Here is a 17,858-nt window from a genome sequence, read left to right as displayed (position 1 = left end):
CTATGTTTATAAAAACCTTCTGTCTCATTTGCTAATGGAAAAATGCATAGAAAAAAGACTGGAAAGGCAGGTGTCTAAATGTCAACAAAAGCTAGGGGATTTTGGGTAATTTTTTTTTCCCTTCTCCCATTTTTTATTTTCGTGTCTTCTACATTTTCTCCAATGTGCATATCTACTTCAATAATCAGGAAAAAATAAAAAATGAAAAAGTTAAAGAAGAAAGTGAGCCACGTGGAAGAGCACTCGCAAGAAGGCCCTTTTCTGATTAGCGGCCGCTCTCTGGAGTCTCCCTCAGATGCCTCTTCAGAGAGTCTTTTTCATCTGTGATGTGGAAATTAAATATTCATTGTTATAAAAAATACATCTCCCTTGTCAGCCACCTGTGAGCTCTACCTCTATAAACACAAACACATACACAGCCCACGCCGGCTCCTATGAATTATACACTGACCAGGGCGCGTGAGAGGCGTGTGCTCAGGAGAGAGAGGCTGGACCCCACAGCTCTTGGTTCAAATCCTGGCCCCACGGCTGCTGCCCCAACATACAACTGGGGAGCCGGCAGCCCACGCCTCTACCCAGTGCAGAGGGCTGGATGCACACCGAGGGTCTCCTGGGCACTGGTGAAATTTGGAGAGGTACCTCAAACACAGGAGACACAGGGATACCTGATCGGGACTGTCTCCTCTCTCCCCAGACCCCAGCCAGAGCAGTCTCCTTTCTTTGCCTCATATGATGCAATTCCCTTCTGACTTCATTTCAGGAAGAGGAAACATGTCCAAAAAAGTGCATGGGTACCAGGGCTGGAGGGTAAGTGAGAGACAGCAGCTGTCCCTGGGGGGACTGGGCAAGTGGGCTGTGACCCACCATCCCCGGTGCTAAGACAGTTGTTACCCAAGGATATCTTGTTCTTTCAAATGTGGAATCAAAGCTGGCGCCCAGGGCTGAGGGCCCAGCACGATCACACTTGACCCTTCATTGCCTTGCACTGTCCCTGAAAGTTAGCCAGGCAGAGAGTTTTGTCCTCGTACTGAAGGGGAGGTTGAGGCTCAGAGAGGGGAATTCACTTGCCCAGGGCTGCACAGGGAGGTCACCACTCTCCTCTCCATTCCCAGGCCGCCTTCCCGGGTGTCAGGGACAAGATGCATGTCAGCCCACCAGGACTGGTGGCAGCATGGCCTAGAACGTGCATTTGTCTCTGCTCAGGAGAGAGGGCAGGAAGGTCTGACCCGCAGGAATGTGCCCTGGCCAGCACAGGGGCCAGACTGGGACATAAAATACAGCTCAGCAGAAGGGCCACTTTCCACATGGCGCCTGGAATCTTGCTCTGAATCACAGTCCTGGCCTTGCCAATCTCTTGATGGTGATTTCACCTCAGCTGGTCATGCAGTGTCTAAAGCATCAGCAGTACTGATGTTCAGATGTGTCTGGAATGACTTATTCATCTGTCTAAAGGTTAGGAGGACCCCTTCTTACTTGCCAGCACTGGACTGTTGTCCCGAGTGGGGTGGGGCGCAGCGGGGCAGGCACTCTGCCTTAGGCTGCATTCAGAGAGCTCGTGGAAGGTGCTGGGCAGGCGGGAGGCTCTGAGCAGGGCGGGCGCTGCTTTGTGCCTAGCAAGCCCATCTCTGTGCTGCTTTCCTGCTGCCCCCGCCACCTGCCTTTGCCTTTGCCTGCTGCACTGACTGCCCTGGCCTGCAACACTCAGCTCAAACCGCTCTCCTAGATGCCTTCCTGGAGCTCCCAGTGGAATTTTCTCCCTAGATGGAGTGGGCTTCTCCTTGGGCTGAGTGGTTTAGCGCTTCATCAGTACAGCTGTGTGTGCTGTGTTTAGTTGCTCAGCTGTGTCTGACTCTTTGCGACCCCATGGACTGTAGCCTGCCAGGCTCCTCTGTCCGTGGGGAGTCTCCAGGCAAGAATACTAGAGTGGGTTGCCATGCCCTCCTCCAGAATCATCAATAGAGCTGAACCTCTTGCAGTTCTGTTTGTGATGAGGTCCTCAAGGGCAGCAGCCTGGTGCATTCTCTCTATCCCCACACCCCTGGCACAGTGTTAGGGCAGAGGAAGTCTGCTGAGGGACTGAGCAGAAGCCAGCGTGCTGGGGAGACGAGGCCTCGCACGCGCCCATTTTATCCCTCTTTCTGGACACCCACCAGGCACATGATCCTTTGCTCAGCTTGAGGATGCAGTGTAGGAAGGTCCCCTCTCTGATGTGGAGAAAAGGGAACCCTCCGACACTGTTGGTGGGAATGTAAATTGGTATAGCTACTATGGAGAGTCGTATGGAGGTGCCTTAAAAAACTAAAAATAGAGTTGCCATGTGATCCTACAATCCCACTCCTGGGCATACATCCAGAGAAAACTCTAATTTGAAGGCATACACGCACCCAATATTCATAGCAGCACTATGCACAATAGCCGAGACATGGAAGCAACCTAAATGCCCATCGATAAATGGACGGATAAAGAAGATGTGGGACATGCATACACAATGGAATATTACTCAGCCATAAGAAGGGATGAAATAATGCCATTTGCAGCAACATGGATTGGACCTACAGATTGCTGTACTAAGTGAAATAAGACAGAAAAAGACGAATATCATAGGACATCATTTTTATGTGGAATCTAAAATGTGATTTAAATGAACTTATTTACAAAACAGAAACAGACTCACAGACAAAGAAAAACTTACGGTTACCAAAGGGGAAGGTGGGTGATAAATTAGGAGTTTGGAAATAGCAGATACAAACTACTATATATAAAATACATAAATATCAAGGTCCTACTGTAGAGCACAGGAAACTCTAATATCTTACAATAAACCATAATGGGAAAGAATATGAAAAAGAATATTAATTTAAGAATGAATAGGACCACGTTTATGGATGAAAGTGTTATATATACGGGGGCAGGTGGGAATCTCAGAAAAATGCTTACAATAGTATCCACAAGGAGGTACTGTGCCAGTGTCTTTACATAGGTTATTTCTACCACCCTGCCCCCACCCCCTAGCAGGAAGGTGTCACTGCACAGATTTTAGAGAGGACAAGACTGTCATAAGTCCATTCATCCACCTGTCTTGTCCAGTTACCCATGCACCCAATCGAAAAGCACAGCCTGAGTGCCGACTGAGAAGACCCAGTGCTAGATGAGCACTGGGGGTCATGGTGAAGAAGAAAGGTGTGATCAGGCCACCCAACCGGGAGGTGATGAGCAGGGACTCCAGTTCAGAGCCCTCTCCTTCCAGTCCTCTGGGCTGGTGGAAGACTGTGTACATGTGGGCCTCGTATCTCTGCTTGAGTCAAACTGAATGAGGCTTTGGTGACGCTCAAATCCATCTTGAATGCATTCCAGAACCTGTCCAAGCACAGTCCCCTCCTCTGGCTTTGACAAGCAAGCAGAGAGCACAGCTTGGCACATTAGCTGGATGCCACTAAAGCTGCCAGCAATATCTGGATTCATATGAGAGCCAAGAGCCTTTGTGCTGGACTCTACCTTGGTTTTGTTGTCAGGCTGCTGCACTTCCCATCATTGTCAGAATCCAGTGACTCCCGCGGGCAGATCACAGGTGCTTGGGGGCGAGGTGGGGGAGAGGGAGCCTCACTGTCCAGCTCAACATTTTCCTCTCCAGCTGGCTCTTTTGACCAGGCCAGGCTGGTCGGGCAGGGCTTCAACATGAGGTCCAGGGTGTCTCCTGGACACACTATCTGTCTCTCAAGAGTGATGGAAATACCCAGACAAGAACTCTGCCATGTGGTTTGATGAGAGTTTCTTCAGGTCCAGGCTTTGGGCCACATGGATGACGATGCTGACACTAGCAGTATTTACAAGTGTTGGGCTAAATGCTGTCCGTACGGTTTCTGATTAATTACTCATCACATCATCCTTATTCTGCAGATAAAGCAGCCAAGGCTCAGAGAGGCAGAGTCACTTGCCCAGTGTCACACAGCAGCTAAGGGCAGAGCATGGAATTTGGATCCGCCTGACTCTAAACCACTTTGTGATCCTGCCTCTTTAGTTCTGTGGATCTGAAACAATGAAATAAGGGGTTGTGTGTTTCTCCTTCCACTTTTGATAAAAGGTGAGATTTCAAAATAAACTTATTTAAATTCAGCTGCTCATGTTTGCCCATGAAACATACAGTCAGATATTTGTCAGAGATAAAGGATAAACCGTCGAATATGTCCAGGTTTAAATTTTTTATTAGCTTAAGGCAGAATATGAAAAAAAAAAAGCATACCTCTTCCCTCATTAACCCAATTCAGCTACTACCCTGCAGTCTGCCACCCACCACTTGCCTGGATTTTATTACACACAAAGAGCTGTCTGTGAAAAGGCAGGTCATGGCAAACTTGGCTACCCAGTGAGGGCTGCCGGGGTCTTGGCGAGAAAGAAAGGCCCGCTGTCCATCACATTCAGAGCCCAGTGTCTCCCACGGCTGCTCCCGCCTCTGCCCACCTCATCTCGGCACGGAGTTCCCATGCAGATGACTCCCCGAACCCTCTCTAATGTTTGGTGTAACGTGTCGCTGGCTAGCACGCGCATGTGACAGTGGTGACAGGCGCGGCTGTTCCTTTTTAAATACCATGTCAGAGACACGGCGTCAGGAAGCGGGGACGTGCTCTGTGGCTCTCTGCCGTGCCGGGATCGCACGGGCTTAGTTTTTAATGAGGAAGATCTGCATCTCGAGAGTTTTTTTCATGTGTCACATCGCGTGGACAAATCAGCAGCACGTCACGCTGGCCCACAATGAAATGCTGACAAATGTAGATATTTCAAATTTAATTGACATTTAAATATACTTGAGATAAAGAAGGGGAAAAAATCAGCAAGGACTTGGTCTCCAGAGGTAACGAATGAGGGGAGCTGGTGATCATGTTTTAAAGGATCATTTCATTCCAGCACAAAGGATCTTTACTTTACTGGACGCCGCTCTGGCATCCACTGATTACAAGGCTCCTGTTGGGCCGCTGGGCAGGGACAGGCCCCAAGACAAGGCCTGTCTGTCCACCCTCCCCCAAAGTGCTAGCCAGACCGACCTCGGGACAGTCATTGTACCTCCCTGAACCTCAGTTTCTTATCTGCAAAATGGAGATTCTACAGCCCTCTTGTTAGTCTTATCACAAGAGCTGAGGACACTCGTGAAGGGCTTCACACGGTGCCCAGTGCACGCTCAGCTCCTGCCCAGATGCTACGCTCACCTGTCCACAAACAGATTTTGCACCTCTCCACCCTGTTCAGAGTCTCCCCTGGGTGTTCAAGGACGAATAGGGTGGTCCTGCCTTCAAAGATCTCCCCAGTCAAGGTTGCTGGTCCCCAGCTGGGCACGTCTCAGCACATCAGAGTCACCTGAGAGCTCCCCTACCTGGAGGCGCTGACATGCCTCCTTGCCAGCACTGCCACACAGGGCTGATACTCTGGAGGGCACCTTAGCACAGGCGTGGGTTAAAAACAGAGAAAAAGGCTCTGAAGCAAGTCTCTTCTATGGAAGGGACGAGTGTGGTGGAGGACCCATAAGGGAAGCTCTGGAACATCCACTGGAGCTATTCCGTGTGCCTGGGGCAAGGCTAGGACTGCTAAACAGGAAGAAGAAATAAAGACAGATATGGGAACCTGCTGGACACGCGGTCTTTGTTCTCAGTGGTAGGTGAATATCCACTTAAGAACAGCGATGAGAGACTCGCTGCTGTGATGAGAAGGTGTCTTCCTGTTCCGTGGACTGGTCGAGGGTGGATGGTGAGTGTGAGGCCAGGGCCTTTCCTTCCTGTTGGGGACTTGCCCTGCCAGAGTGCAGTGGTGCGTGTGCCCAGCTCAGGGGCCCCTGGACAAGGCGCCACCTGGGAGGTGACATGGGGGCTGGGCTTTAATCATGAGTCCAACAGAGGCTGTACAGTGGCCTGGAGGTGTCTCTGTGGAGGAGTGGGCACGGGGGCTTGAGGGTGGCAGGTGGGGTTGGCAGGGACCAGGTGGTGTGAGGTCGGGGTGGGGCGGTGGTGGCCTGGGGAGCCGGCACGGGGCACTTACTGGCTCCACTGCCCTCATCTCCATCTCCTGGGTTAGTTGTGCCTTTTACCTTTCTTTAGTATCTTGCTAATTGTCCACTTATTCATCAACCTGTGTCTGTCTATCTGCCTTCCTCCCACAAAGATCACTAGTGTGTACTCCCCATGTCCACACCCACATCCAGCAGGCTGAGGAGACCTTCCCTGGTGCCGGGTGGACACTCACGCAGGCGGAAAGGCCTGGCTCCACTCTCCCACCCTTCATGTTCTCTGCTGGAGGGAAGACGGGGAAGGGGACACCTTGGGGGCGCTCTCCTTACCCGGAAGAGAAATTATGTAGATGCTGAGAAACACCCATCCCTCATCCTGAGGACAGTCTCTGCCTGCCAAGAGCGCAAGTCTTTTCTAGGGACTGAGGCAGCAGTTGTGGGAAGGTGTCTGGTGTGGAAGCAGTGGATGTGGATGTGGGACCCAGTGGGCCTGGGTATACGTGCTGGAGCCAGGGCAGGTCATTCCCCCTGACAGAGTCTTGGTTCCCCCGTGGCTGGGTGGGCTGACAATGCCGTCACTGTGAAGGCTTTGGGGGAGTAGGGGAGGCTAACTAAGATGACACATGTCAAAGTACTGGGCCCAGAACAGGTGCTTGGGAAATGGTGACATGGAATTTGGACTGGGGACGGTGCTTGTTGGTGTGGCAGAGCCTTTCAGAGGAGACTGAGCTCAGTGACATCTTGAGGAGGGGGTGCTGTGTCTGAAGGCATCATAAAGGCTTGGCTTTTCAGTTGCATCTAATCCCCTACTGTGACCACTCCTGGGAGAGTCCCTCCTTCCGGGTGGTAGGTGGAAGTGGTCGACATGAGGGGTTCCTGTGTCTTCCTGGGCTGCTGTGTATGCTGGGGGCCCTGCGGCAGCTCCTGCTTTTCTAGTCTGGGCTCAGGCGTCATGCCTGGCTTCTGTCTTGGCTTTGTCTCTGGGGCCTAAAACTCACCGGTGGAGAGCGGGCAGGGGCCAAGTCGGGTCAGAAGCCTCTTGCCTCGCTAATTGAGTCTGCACCCACCTGCTTGATCTCCTGGCGGCTTGCCAGGCCGTAGTGCCCAGGAAGCTGCCCCTACCCCCTGGGTCCTAGGGCCCAGCTGGCACCCTGGAGATTGCTCCCGGGGCTGATTGCAGCTTCTAGCTCTTAGAGGGCCAGGCCAGGCAGGTGCTGCTAAGCCTCCTAATCACGCCTGGCTCATAGCAGGTGCTCTTTACACATCTGTGGTTTTTAACTGACACCAGCCCTCATCTCCAGGACGCTGGGCTGTAAGCTGCCCGCGGGGATTCCTCCGTTCACTCATTCAGTAAATATCCCTGAACAGAGCTGGGCCAGGCTCTGGTCTTGAAGTTGAAGAGTCAAAGCTGATGGTCACACAGCCCTGCCCTACTTACAGACTATGGGGGTGTGTGAGTGTGCGTGTGGCATGCGGTGATACACGACATGGTAGGTCATGGCTTCGTCAGGGGAAGTCCTGGGTGTTGTGGGCTTAGGAGGAGGCAGGCTGCAGCAGTCACGGCTGCTAACTGAGGATGCTTGTGTGGCTCCTATGGGCAGCTTCCCAGATTGTGTTCTTCGGGATGTTAACAGGTATTGCAAAAAAAAAAAAAAAAAAAAGACAGCAAAGAGAGTTGTGCAATGTCTCGGACTGGCAGCTGGTGGGCCAGGATGCTGCCCAAGTCTGCGGATGCCAAGCCAGGCATGTACACCAGGCCCTCACTCTTGGGCAGCTCTGGGTCTGGGCAGGAGGCAGAGGGGCTCCGGTTGTGATCCTGAGCCAGAGGCCGTGCTGAGCCCAAGGAGACTCAGCATGGGGGCAGGGGAAGTGGGGGTGAAGCAGACGTCATCTCCTGCCAGAGCATGTGTGCAACCAGCCTGAAGAGATACGACTGCAAAGTGTCCTGAGACCTGGTCTTTGGGCAGAGCTCTCACTAAATGCTTCTGGCAGCTTCTTCTGATCTTACTTTAATCTTCGGGGGCTTTGGGTACTGGGGTCATGCAGTGCCATTCAGATGAGCAGACTCTCCAATTCCTGAGCAGTGGGGGCTGGCCGTTTGGTGCACACACTGCCTGCCCAGCCAGCACCACCTGCAGAAGTACTCCTCGTCCAGAAGGATCTCTAAGGCCAGCCGCGTGTCCCGATGGGTCTCTGGACCCAGATTCCCGGGGATTCCACAGTTCTGATGGGAGTGTAAAGTGGTGTGATTCTTTCAGAAAGTTATTTAGCAACACAGAACAGAAATCTGTCTAAAAGACTGGTTAAGGACAGACGTTCCTGGCAGTCCAGTGGTGGAGACTTGGGGGTGTGGGTTCCATCCCTGGTGGGGGAGCTAAGATTCCATGTGCCTTGAATCTCACATGCCTTGAGGCCAAAAATCAAAGCAAAATAAGAAGCAGTAGTAACAAATTCAGTAAAGACTTAAAAAATGGTCCACGTCAAAATATCTTAAAAAAAAAAAAAGACTGGTTAAGGGTTGGTCTTTGGTGTTACGGACAGCTCTGCCACTACCTAGCTTTGTGACCAAGTGCAGCCAGCACTTCTTGGAGTCACAGCTACTGCTTCTATACAACAGAGCTAATGACACCTACCCCTGCCCCCAGATTTCCATGAGGATTTAATGAAACAATGTATGTAAAATGCTTAGCATGCCGTATTCAGTTAATGGTAGTTGTTCTTATAATGATATAAAAACTTGGAGGACAAGGACATTCACTTTGGCATTTTTCACATTTGTGAAAAACTGGAACAGTTTACAAATCCCATATAAGGGGTGTGGTCAGGCAGACCACATAGATACACACAGTGGGATCTTCCATTCCATGGTCACCACGGGGCTAGCAAGGACATGGGGATAGCGGCCTGTAAGCGTGGCTAAGGACAGACTTTCCTGGAAGTCCAGTGTACAATGGGATATTGCAAGGAGGCTGGCAGCTCTGCAAGATACATCTAGAAAATGTGCAGAAATGCTAGTAAGTGGTGGAACTGAAGTAGTGGGATTCAGAATGAACTTGTCTCTTTTCCTTAACTTCCAGCTCACCTGTAAGGCTACTGGGTTATTTTTACAAACAAAGAAAATTACTGGTAAAGAGCAGTTTTTTTACATGGATCTGGCCAGAGAAATGACAGGGCAATGGCTTACAGGCCCCTGGTGGCTGAACACAGACTATTCTCACTTACTTATTTCGAACTCCAAATAACCAGCCTACAGCGGGTCAAGACTCAGGTGGCTGGAGGGTGCTCTGTGTCACCTTTAGCGGACAAGGTATGCACTGAAGGAGCTCAGTCTCTGCGGCTGGCAGGACTGGGCACACCTCAGATCTACAATGAGCACAAGCTCTGTCACCATTAGGACTCAGAAGACAGCCCTATCCTTCCAGGTGATTATGCAGATTTAAGAAAAGGTGGGGACTGCTCCTAACTGTCTCCCTCCCAACTCTCACAGCAGAATGAAATTTCGCGAATGAAAGAGAGGCACCTGGGGACCAGTAGGTCATCCCTTTCCTTTGGCCTCTGCTTGCTGTGTGTGGTCCTGAGGGGCGGGCAGTACTGAGCAGTGCTGCCTTTTACAGCTTGCTATAGACTCTTTCTAAGCCTTAGGTTGGATGCGAAATTGCCCCATATCTAGCAAGCCGGAGGGAAGATAAGGTGGGGCCTGGGAGCCATGCACGCTCCCGTTGAAAAGCCTACCTTTAATGGGGTGGGGAGCTGTGACCTCAGTGTGCCTACTGCAGCCGCCATCATCCTCATAGTCATAATTAGGTTCTTAACAAAAAGGGCTGGATGCTGCAGAAGAAAGGACCAGGCCTGTCATCGAAAAGATGATCTCTCCATTTTCCAGCCCCCAGACCTTGGGCAAGTTATGGAAAGCCTCTCTCCGAGCCTCAGTTTCCCCATCTGTTCAATGGGAAAGCCACTACCCACCCTTCACCATCTTCAGGGATGTTCAGTATATGTTACTTCTCTTTCCTTCCCCAGATAGAAACACTCAGCCACCAGAGAACACTGCCTCCTGAGCTAGAAGAGGACTGAACAGCTCTGGTTCCCAACCCCAGGGAAGCAGAGAGGAAGGTAGCGTGCAGGATAAGACACCTCAGGACATGGAGCTCTCTGGGCAAAGCCAGGAGAACAATGGACCCCCTTGGGCAGCACAGTACAACCGAGAGAACGAAGCTGAGCAGCACCGGGAGTCCTGGCCCTGCCGCTTTCTAACTGGATGGCCTGGAACCCTGGTTCATTCCTTCCCGAGCCTGAGTTCCCATTCTGTGGGAAGGATGCCTAAGAGGGCCAAGAACACATCAGGAGCTCACTGTACTCGCTGCCAACTGGCCTCTGACCCACGGCCCATTCCGTCCAATCCCTCCTAATCCTAACTCTTACCCTAGGGGATCCTTGGGGCATACCATCAGTCCTGCTGTGAATAATAATGTAAGTAGCTAATACTTCTGGAAAAGTCATCACTGAATATTAATGAGCTAATGTTAACCGAAAAACAGAGGGAAATGTTATCCCCAGAAGACTTCCTAAAGGAGTCTTCCAATCGCCATCAAATGGTTTTGAGGGGCTAGGACACCTACTTTTCACTGGGGAAGAAAATTTAACATAGGAAACATTTTGCTTTGGGAAATTGCAAGTCAATAAAATTTAGCTGTGGGATTCCCCTTAGGGCACCCTTTAAAATCTTAAGAAGCTCACACCTGGTAGGTTTTTGAAGATGTTTGTGGAATGAATGGAGGCAAGAATGGACATAAGTTGGAAAGCAAAAAAATGGACTTCAGTGAAGGCAGTGGCCAGCAGTGCTAAGGCAGTGCCAGCGGCCTCGATGAATTCCAGATGCCGCTGCCGCAGGAGGCCGTGGAGACCGACTTATTCTGAATCAGCTCCATCTTGTGGTCCACACAATTAATTATTTAATGTGCTTTTTGGAAGTGAAAGTTGGGGCAAGAAGTCAGGAGGACCGAATCCCGCCCTCCACTTCAAAGATCCTGTGTCTCCTTCTGCCGCCAAAAATCCTCCAAGTTTCTGATGCACTCTGGTATTCCCAGCGGAGACAAAGATTGTGATTCAAGAGAATCCAGGCCAGATTAAAGGGCCAGGCACCGAGTCCGCGTGCCCAGCACTGAACCACCCGCAACAAAGCCCCATTAGGATGTGGCTCCTGCCCGCCGGCTTGTCTTCTCGTGTCTCCCGACACAATGCTGACAGACTGGGGAGGGGCGGGTTCTTCCCCCCAAAACAACATTTTATGAGGAGTCTGTTTTATTAAAATATTTTCCGCTGGATGCTTCCTGTGTTTCAAGAAGTTGGTCTTGCCAGCTGGAGCTGATGACAGTTGAGAAAAACACATCCAAGTGCTGTTGTGACATGGCATTTGGAAGTGGAGCACAACAGGGGGTGGGGGCAGGGAGAAGGCAGCATGGGACGAGACGCAGGGAAACAGCCGGGTTACACCAGAAATGTCACTGGCGCTACAGGAATACAGCCCTGCCTTCCCTCACCCCGTAAAAAAAAAAGAAGTGAACAGAAACTCTTGGAATGATGTTCTAAAATGTACCTCCCTATCTCCTGGTGGGCCACTGTACGGTGGAGCACTGTTATGCGTGATCACAGAGAACTTGTCATTTGTCTTCTATAACTGCCAGTGTGCCAGCCCACTAAACTAGCCAACCCTGCTCCCACCGGTTCATTTCAACCTCAAATGTTTCCCCCAAAGAAATCCAGAACAAGGCATAATGCAATAAAACAAAACAAAACCCACACAAAGTGGTACCGACCCAGCTCTGGTAACCACCAGAATGATGGGGGTGCCAGACACTGGCTCTTTGCATACACTGACGAAGCAATCTCCTATCACGGGGCTGGAAAAGCAACAGCGTAAATACGTGTGGTGGGGAGGTCCAAGCTCTAATCGGGAACTTGGCCACAAATGGGCAATGCTTTTCGGTAGACTGGCAGGTGTTGGTGTGTTTCTGGTACAATGCAAGGATATTCTGGATTTGCCTTTCAGTATCTCCAGGCCCATGACCCTCTATCCAGTACATAAATATTATGTACTGGATAATAAAATATTTAGTCCAGTTTTAAAGAGATGACTCTAAAGAAAAGTGACGCACTTCTTCCCCCTAAAGAGAAATCTTTGGGCTCTGAGGCACTCTGAAGCCACACTGCATTCTCTCCACAAGGGGGCAATCATAATCCACAGCAGGGAAACAATCCGCATTCCCTTTGTGCACAGCTCAAGTGAAACCTACACCCGACTTCTGGAGTCCCCTCTTCCAAATTCTCCATCACCACGCATCTCCCAAGACACACAGACACACAGGTTTGAGGGCCTCCTAGGCAGGCTGGTTCTGTAACCACACCGCAGTCTCCCGTGATACTGAACTATATACCAGAGAATCCTGGATGACAGGCAGGCTAGGCCACAGCCCGGCATCTGAGAATTTCTGCTTTCTTTTGGCTCCTATTCTTGCTAGGACCTGCCATCTCTCTTAACTTCCTTTCCTGAGAAATTTTCTGAAAACAGGGCAGCCAGGAGAAGCACTGCCCTCTTCACCCAAGGGACATCAGGGTCCCAGGGGCAATGATTTTGGCTCGCAAAAACCCGAGGTGGATTCATGTACTTTTCAGGGCGTCATGGGAAGCCGGCGTGTAGCTGCTGAGTTGTCTGGGCAGAGACCAGGGGCTGTGCACCTTGGGGACCAAGGGCAGACAGCATCCTCTGATGGAAGCAGTGCTACCTTCTCCAGACAGCGCTGAAGCCAGGAAGCCTCTCACATTCACACCGCTCACCTCTGGCCCTGGCGTTCCCCTCACCTACCCAACGTCCGCCCAGAGAATGATTCTAAGCCAGGTCCTCTGCTTGCTATGGGGCATGAAACCCAGCACCTGTCCTGAGGAGCTCTGGGCCCGAGAGCTAGAAAAGCAGACTCATGATGAGCTAAACGCTATGGCACAGCTGAGCAGAGGTGCTGGTGCGGGGGGCGGTGGATGAGGATAGCCCTGGGTGTACCTCCCTTGAGCAGCCCAGGCCTAGGAAGGTGGCGCGTGTGTGAGTCGCTCAGTCGTGTCTGACTCTTTGCAGTCCCAAGGACTGTAGCCCACCAGATTCCATGGGTCTTGGCCCTCATTAAATAGGCAGCCTCCTCAACTGGGTTCCTAACTCTCTCCTGCTGACCCTCTATTTTTAGCGTAAGAAAAAGCCGAGAACCACTTTCTGAGCTTGTCTGAGTACCCCGTGGGTGTCACTACTCAAAACCCAGCCTGGTGCCCGGCATCCTGGCCTCTGGGGCCTCCTGCTGGTGTGACAACTGCCAGCGGAACCGACACTGAAGATCAAGCCCTGCTCCCCGACTGACCTCTTTGTGAAACACCCGCTCAGGGCTCCGGGGAAGCCCTTCAAAGGCCAGGGCTGCCGCGTGGGCTCCACAAAGCACTGGCCCCCCTGGGCTCCTGCAGAGGGGAGGGGAGGACGGGGTACTCACTGGTCGGGGCTCGAGACGGACGTCCTTCGGGCTTCCACTGTGATGTTGCTCTTCGGTCTTTTAACGACGTGTGGACGGGGAGGGCGCACCTAGAATGGGCATGGGGAAAATCCCCGAGAAGGGCTGAGTTGGAAAAGCCATTCAAGGACATTTTCAAGATGTAGGTAAGCAGCCCTAAAACAAACGTTAAGGGATTTTCAGAGCACAGACTTAAAGGCTGTGCTTATGATGGAGACTTTTGAAGTGGTGGCCGATCTGTGAACTGGAATCTGTGGCCTACTCAAAGGAGAAAGGCTCTTCTAAAGGGCTGGGTGTCCTGATTTGCACCCAGCGGGTGGTTCCACCTGCTTCCTTGTGGGGCTGCCCTGAGGGCTTAGCGAGACACTGTCTGGGCATGACCCGGAACAAAGAGGCCCTAATAGTAAGTCCCGCTTGCCTTCTCCTGGAACCTGGAAACCAGTTTGTTAGAACAAGGAGGTTTCACTCAGACTTTGTGTTTAGGGCACACATGCCTATTTTGTTCTTTTTAACAGCTGAATTATAGGATGCTTGTTTTACTCTCTAAGTGGGAGGGTGGAGAAGCAAATACTAACAGCATTAGGGCACCAATTAAAGTCCTCCTTCTGCTCCCCTGGGCAGCCCTGTGCAAGGCTCGGTCTGGACCCTCACACAGTCCGTGTGGCCACTGCACTCACCACACAGACAAGCTAAAGGGCCGGAGCCGGGGGTATTGACGGTGAAGGGCATAGTCTCCTGGTCCACGGCCAGACTGCAGAGACACGGTGGTTTTTTTTACTACCTACGGCCTCTGAAGGCTAAGATGAGGGATTGTATAAAAAGACACTTCCTTTTCCTACTAGAGCCGGTGATGACAGTTAGGCTAAGAATTTCTAGGTGTCCTTAGAAGAACGCTCGTTTGGGCCAGTCAACACTAACTGGCTTTAAATTTGGTACCACCATCTCTGTACAATGCCAGAGGAGGACTGGAGAGAGCCTATCTGTGAATTTTGTTGCCAGTAAGAAGGACCGAGCAGCCCAGTGCGGGCTGCTCCTGTTCTGCAGACGAGGGACCACTGCAGGCAACGTCACACTTGCTGAGGTTAGTGGACAAGACCGAGAAGGAGAGCACAGGCACGCTCCAAACCCTGCGCCCTCTCCTGGAACCTCCCCCAGCCCCAAACCCCGCACTGCTGGGCGACCCAACACGATGGCCCTGGAATACAGGTTACAGAAGCTGGCTGCGTAAGAGACAAGTCTTTACTGAGTTTCATCAGGCCCTCAGGCCTCCTCACATCTGATCTAACCAGAGGTTTTCCTGTGGAACAGCCAGTCTGATCTCAGCCTGGTTTGGCAAATCAGAGATGTGGTAAAAGCCAAGTGCAGTCCACTGAACTTGCTGTCTGCTATGGGGTTACTGTGACGCTCCAATGAGCTCATGGAGGCGAAGCGCTGGCATGGGGCCTGGCACACAGTAGGGGCTCAATACAAGCTCATCGTGCTTCCCTGTGACCTTATCAATAGCAGACGGAAGACAGGGGGCATCTCTGAATTAGAAGATGGATTTATGATGGTCTCATCCTTGCCTAGCACTCCGCTCCATGCCTGTATTAGTGACCCCCTCAGCTGGGTTTTTTGAAATGAACGTTGCTGCTTGGAATCTAAGAAGCGCGTAATAATGTTGCTGTTATTATCACTGCTATTAGAACAGTGCCTTCCACGGTGCAGACAGACGTCCAGTCACTGGCTGCTGAGCACACGAGTGGATCCACCCCACACCCGCGCTAACCCTGAACTGGTTTCTGGCCCAGAGCCTGCCTCCTCTGGCAGCTGGTAAGCAGGATCACCTGGTTTGCACCTGACTTTGCACCACAAAGAGGGCATGCAGTTGGGGGCAACTGCTGCCTTGCCCCGGGGTCCTGGGGTGGGGGCTTCAGGAAGGTCAGACAGTAAGGCCCGTTCGCCTGTCCCTGCCCACAGCTGCTCCTCGTACAATAGAGGTGGGTTAGGAATGTGAACTTGTGGCTGAAATGGGGGGATTAAGTTTGTGGCAACTTCAACTGAACTTGCAACGTGGTGAAACATGGGGAAAAAGAACAACAGAGCTAATTAGACGAGCTGAGCTGTCAGAGTGCCGCTGAATGGCTCAGCGCCAACAAACAAAAGGAATGGGTTGGCAATCAGCAGGATCGATGGAGAAGACTGCTTCATTAGGGATGATAAACCAGACAGAGCGGGAGAGGGAGGGGTGGGAGGGGGAGGGCGGCAGCGGAGGCGGGGGAGGGAGAAAAAGGCTCGGCAGACCCAGAGACAGTCACCTGCACGGCTGCAGGCACACCCAGAGTCACACACACGTCTGACTGGTGTGGACAAAGCAGACGCAAAATTATACTCACGGACAGACAACCACCCAGAGACATGCATAGAGGCATGGAGATGCCAACAGACCCACAGTCTGGCAAATACTCGCAGAGGCACGCACAGGAGGAGAAGGCCCACGCACGGATCTCTCTTTCTCTCTCTCTCTCTCTCTCTCTCTCTCACACACACACACACACACACATACACACACGGCCGTGGACGTACAGCTAGAGCCACACCAGACACAGACACACACAGACAAAATGGTTTAATTAAGCCCAAATCACAAGACGATGCAGACAACTGGCCCGTCATATTTCAGTGATCAGATGCGTCTTTCCGGGGTGCTTAGGAAGGGTGGGGGCTGGGGATGAGGGAAGAAACCAGGCGAACACACAACGCGACTGGCGCACCAGCACTCCGGTCCCAGCCGCGCTGGGGAGAAAATGCTAAACAGGGATTTAGAGCTCTGTTCAAGGGGGACTTGAGGGGAAAGTTGGGAAACCAGCCAATTCCCCACTGGATTTAAAACCTGAGAAATCTAAGTCGGCAGGGTTAAATGTGTATTGAATACAAAAGCACCGAGTACATTTGATTTTAATGGTGAGCAAGAAATAATAAATACAGAGCTTATAAAGCGCTTCACATGCGGCCGACCACAGCCTGCCTCTCCCCTGCACGCCCCAGCCCACTCCCCTGAGTCCACAGACACTGGCAAGGCTTTCTTCTGCTCTTTTCTTTCTCTGCTTTTTACAAAGAAAATCTAAATCCTCTGGTCACATCTGAACTCCAGCGACAGGTGCCAGGCTACAAAGCTCCTTCCAAAAAGGCTGGATGCTGGCCCCCACGCTCCCACTGCCCTGGGCTGACAGCCATACTTCTGCCGAGAATGCCTGCGGCTAAGTGACCCAGCAAAGCCCGGTCAGGGGCCAGAGGCTCCTGACATGGGAGCTTGGCGGGCCGTCATCTCTGAGGCCCTCGAAGCCACGGGGCTCATACTCCACGTCTTCCAGGTTCACCCCTAGTGTGCAGGGGTGCCCATGGAAATGCTTGCGTGAGGGCACTCAGAATGAACAGACCTGGGGCACCAGGGAATGCAAGGCCCCGAAAGCACAGAACTTCTAGGGCTCCCACATTAGCCCCACAGTGACCCTGCTTTGGATGAAGGTATTTGGGTGGGCAGAACTGGGCTACGTGTGTCCACCTCTTGCCAGGGACTGTGCTAGGTACTACAAATATACGACCTCATAACCCCACCAGGTAGGTAGGGCAACCCATTTTATAGATGATGAAACTAAGGCTCAGAGAAGGTATGCATATGGCTCCACGTCACACAGCGAAGAAGTGTCCAAACTGTGATTCAAACTAAGACCGGCCTCTCTGGCTTCCAGGCCCAGGAGGATCAGTTCTGTTTGGCCACCTGCCTCTTCAGTGTCTCATAATCCTAGACCCCCGAGTGCCAGGCCAGTCACCTCCCACACTAGGGCAGTGGCGGCAGCAGCTGCTACTCAGTGTTCAGGGCAGTATTTGCCTTCCCAAGTCCTCAGTCACTGGTGGATGTGGCTGGATTCCAGCCCTCCGCACCCCACCCCCCCAGGCTGTCCGGGTCCTCACACTGGCTACACAACCTGGAGTCAAAAGTAGCTGTCTCCAGCTTCTGAGTTCTTCCAAGGGGAGCAGTCCTGCCCCGGATCCTACTAAGAGATTCCCTGCCATCTTTGATCCTAGGTCCCTCCAGGCACTTCTTAGTGCTAGCCACTGGATGACTCTGACTTGGGAGAGGCTGCTTGGTGAGGAGTGAGGAGAGGCAGGGCAGAGGCAGGCCTGGGCTCAAAGGCCAGCATGGCCTCTGATTATCTCTGTGGTTTCAGCTGCCAACTGGGGACATCGCATCTGCCTCCTCTGGGTTGTTGTAAGGACAGAGGAGCAGAGTCTGAGGCACATTAAAGGTGCTCACTAAATGTCATTTCTTCTCACCTCTG

The 17,858-nt window shown here is 51.9% G+C and overlaps 1 protein-coding gene across 22 annotated transcripts in view; it reads right to left on the bottom strand.

Moving 5' to 3' along the window:
• The window catches only part of DENND1A (DENN domain containing 1A), a 533,371-nt gene that overhangs the window by 7,863 nt on the left and 507,650 nt on the right, over positions 1-17,858 (bottom strand). For 17 of the 22 annotated variants that reach the window (XM_086325286.1, XM_086325292.1, XM_086325282.1 and 14 more), the window contains one exon: positions 13,519-13,607. The exons of 2 other annotated variants lie outside the window; for them this stretch is intronic. In XM_086325286.1, coding sequence (XP_086181412.1) covers positions 13,519-13,607 — 89 coding nt within the window. Of the gene's footprint in view, positions 1-6,893; positions 11,357-13,518; positions 13,608-17,858 lie in introns of those variants that run through there. 3 more of the 22 variants (XM_086325298.1, XM_086325300.1, XM_086325301.1) reach the window with 1 other exon arrangement.

This window comes from Bos grunniens, chromosome 11 (assembly GCF_055505025.1).
Source record: "Bos grunniens cultivar Pamir isolate PY7600 chromosome 11, Bosgru_T2T1.0, whole genome shotgun sequence".
NCBI lineage: Eukaryota > Metazoa > Chordata > Mammalia > Artiodactyla > Bovidae > Bos > Bos grunniens.
The sequence above is the reverse complement of the archived record's forward strand: the minus strand, read 5'-3'. Positions and strand labels throughout refer to the sequence as shown.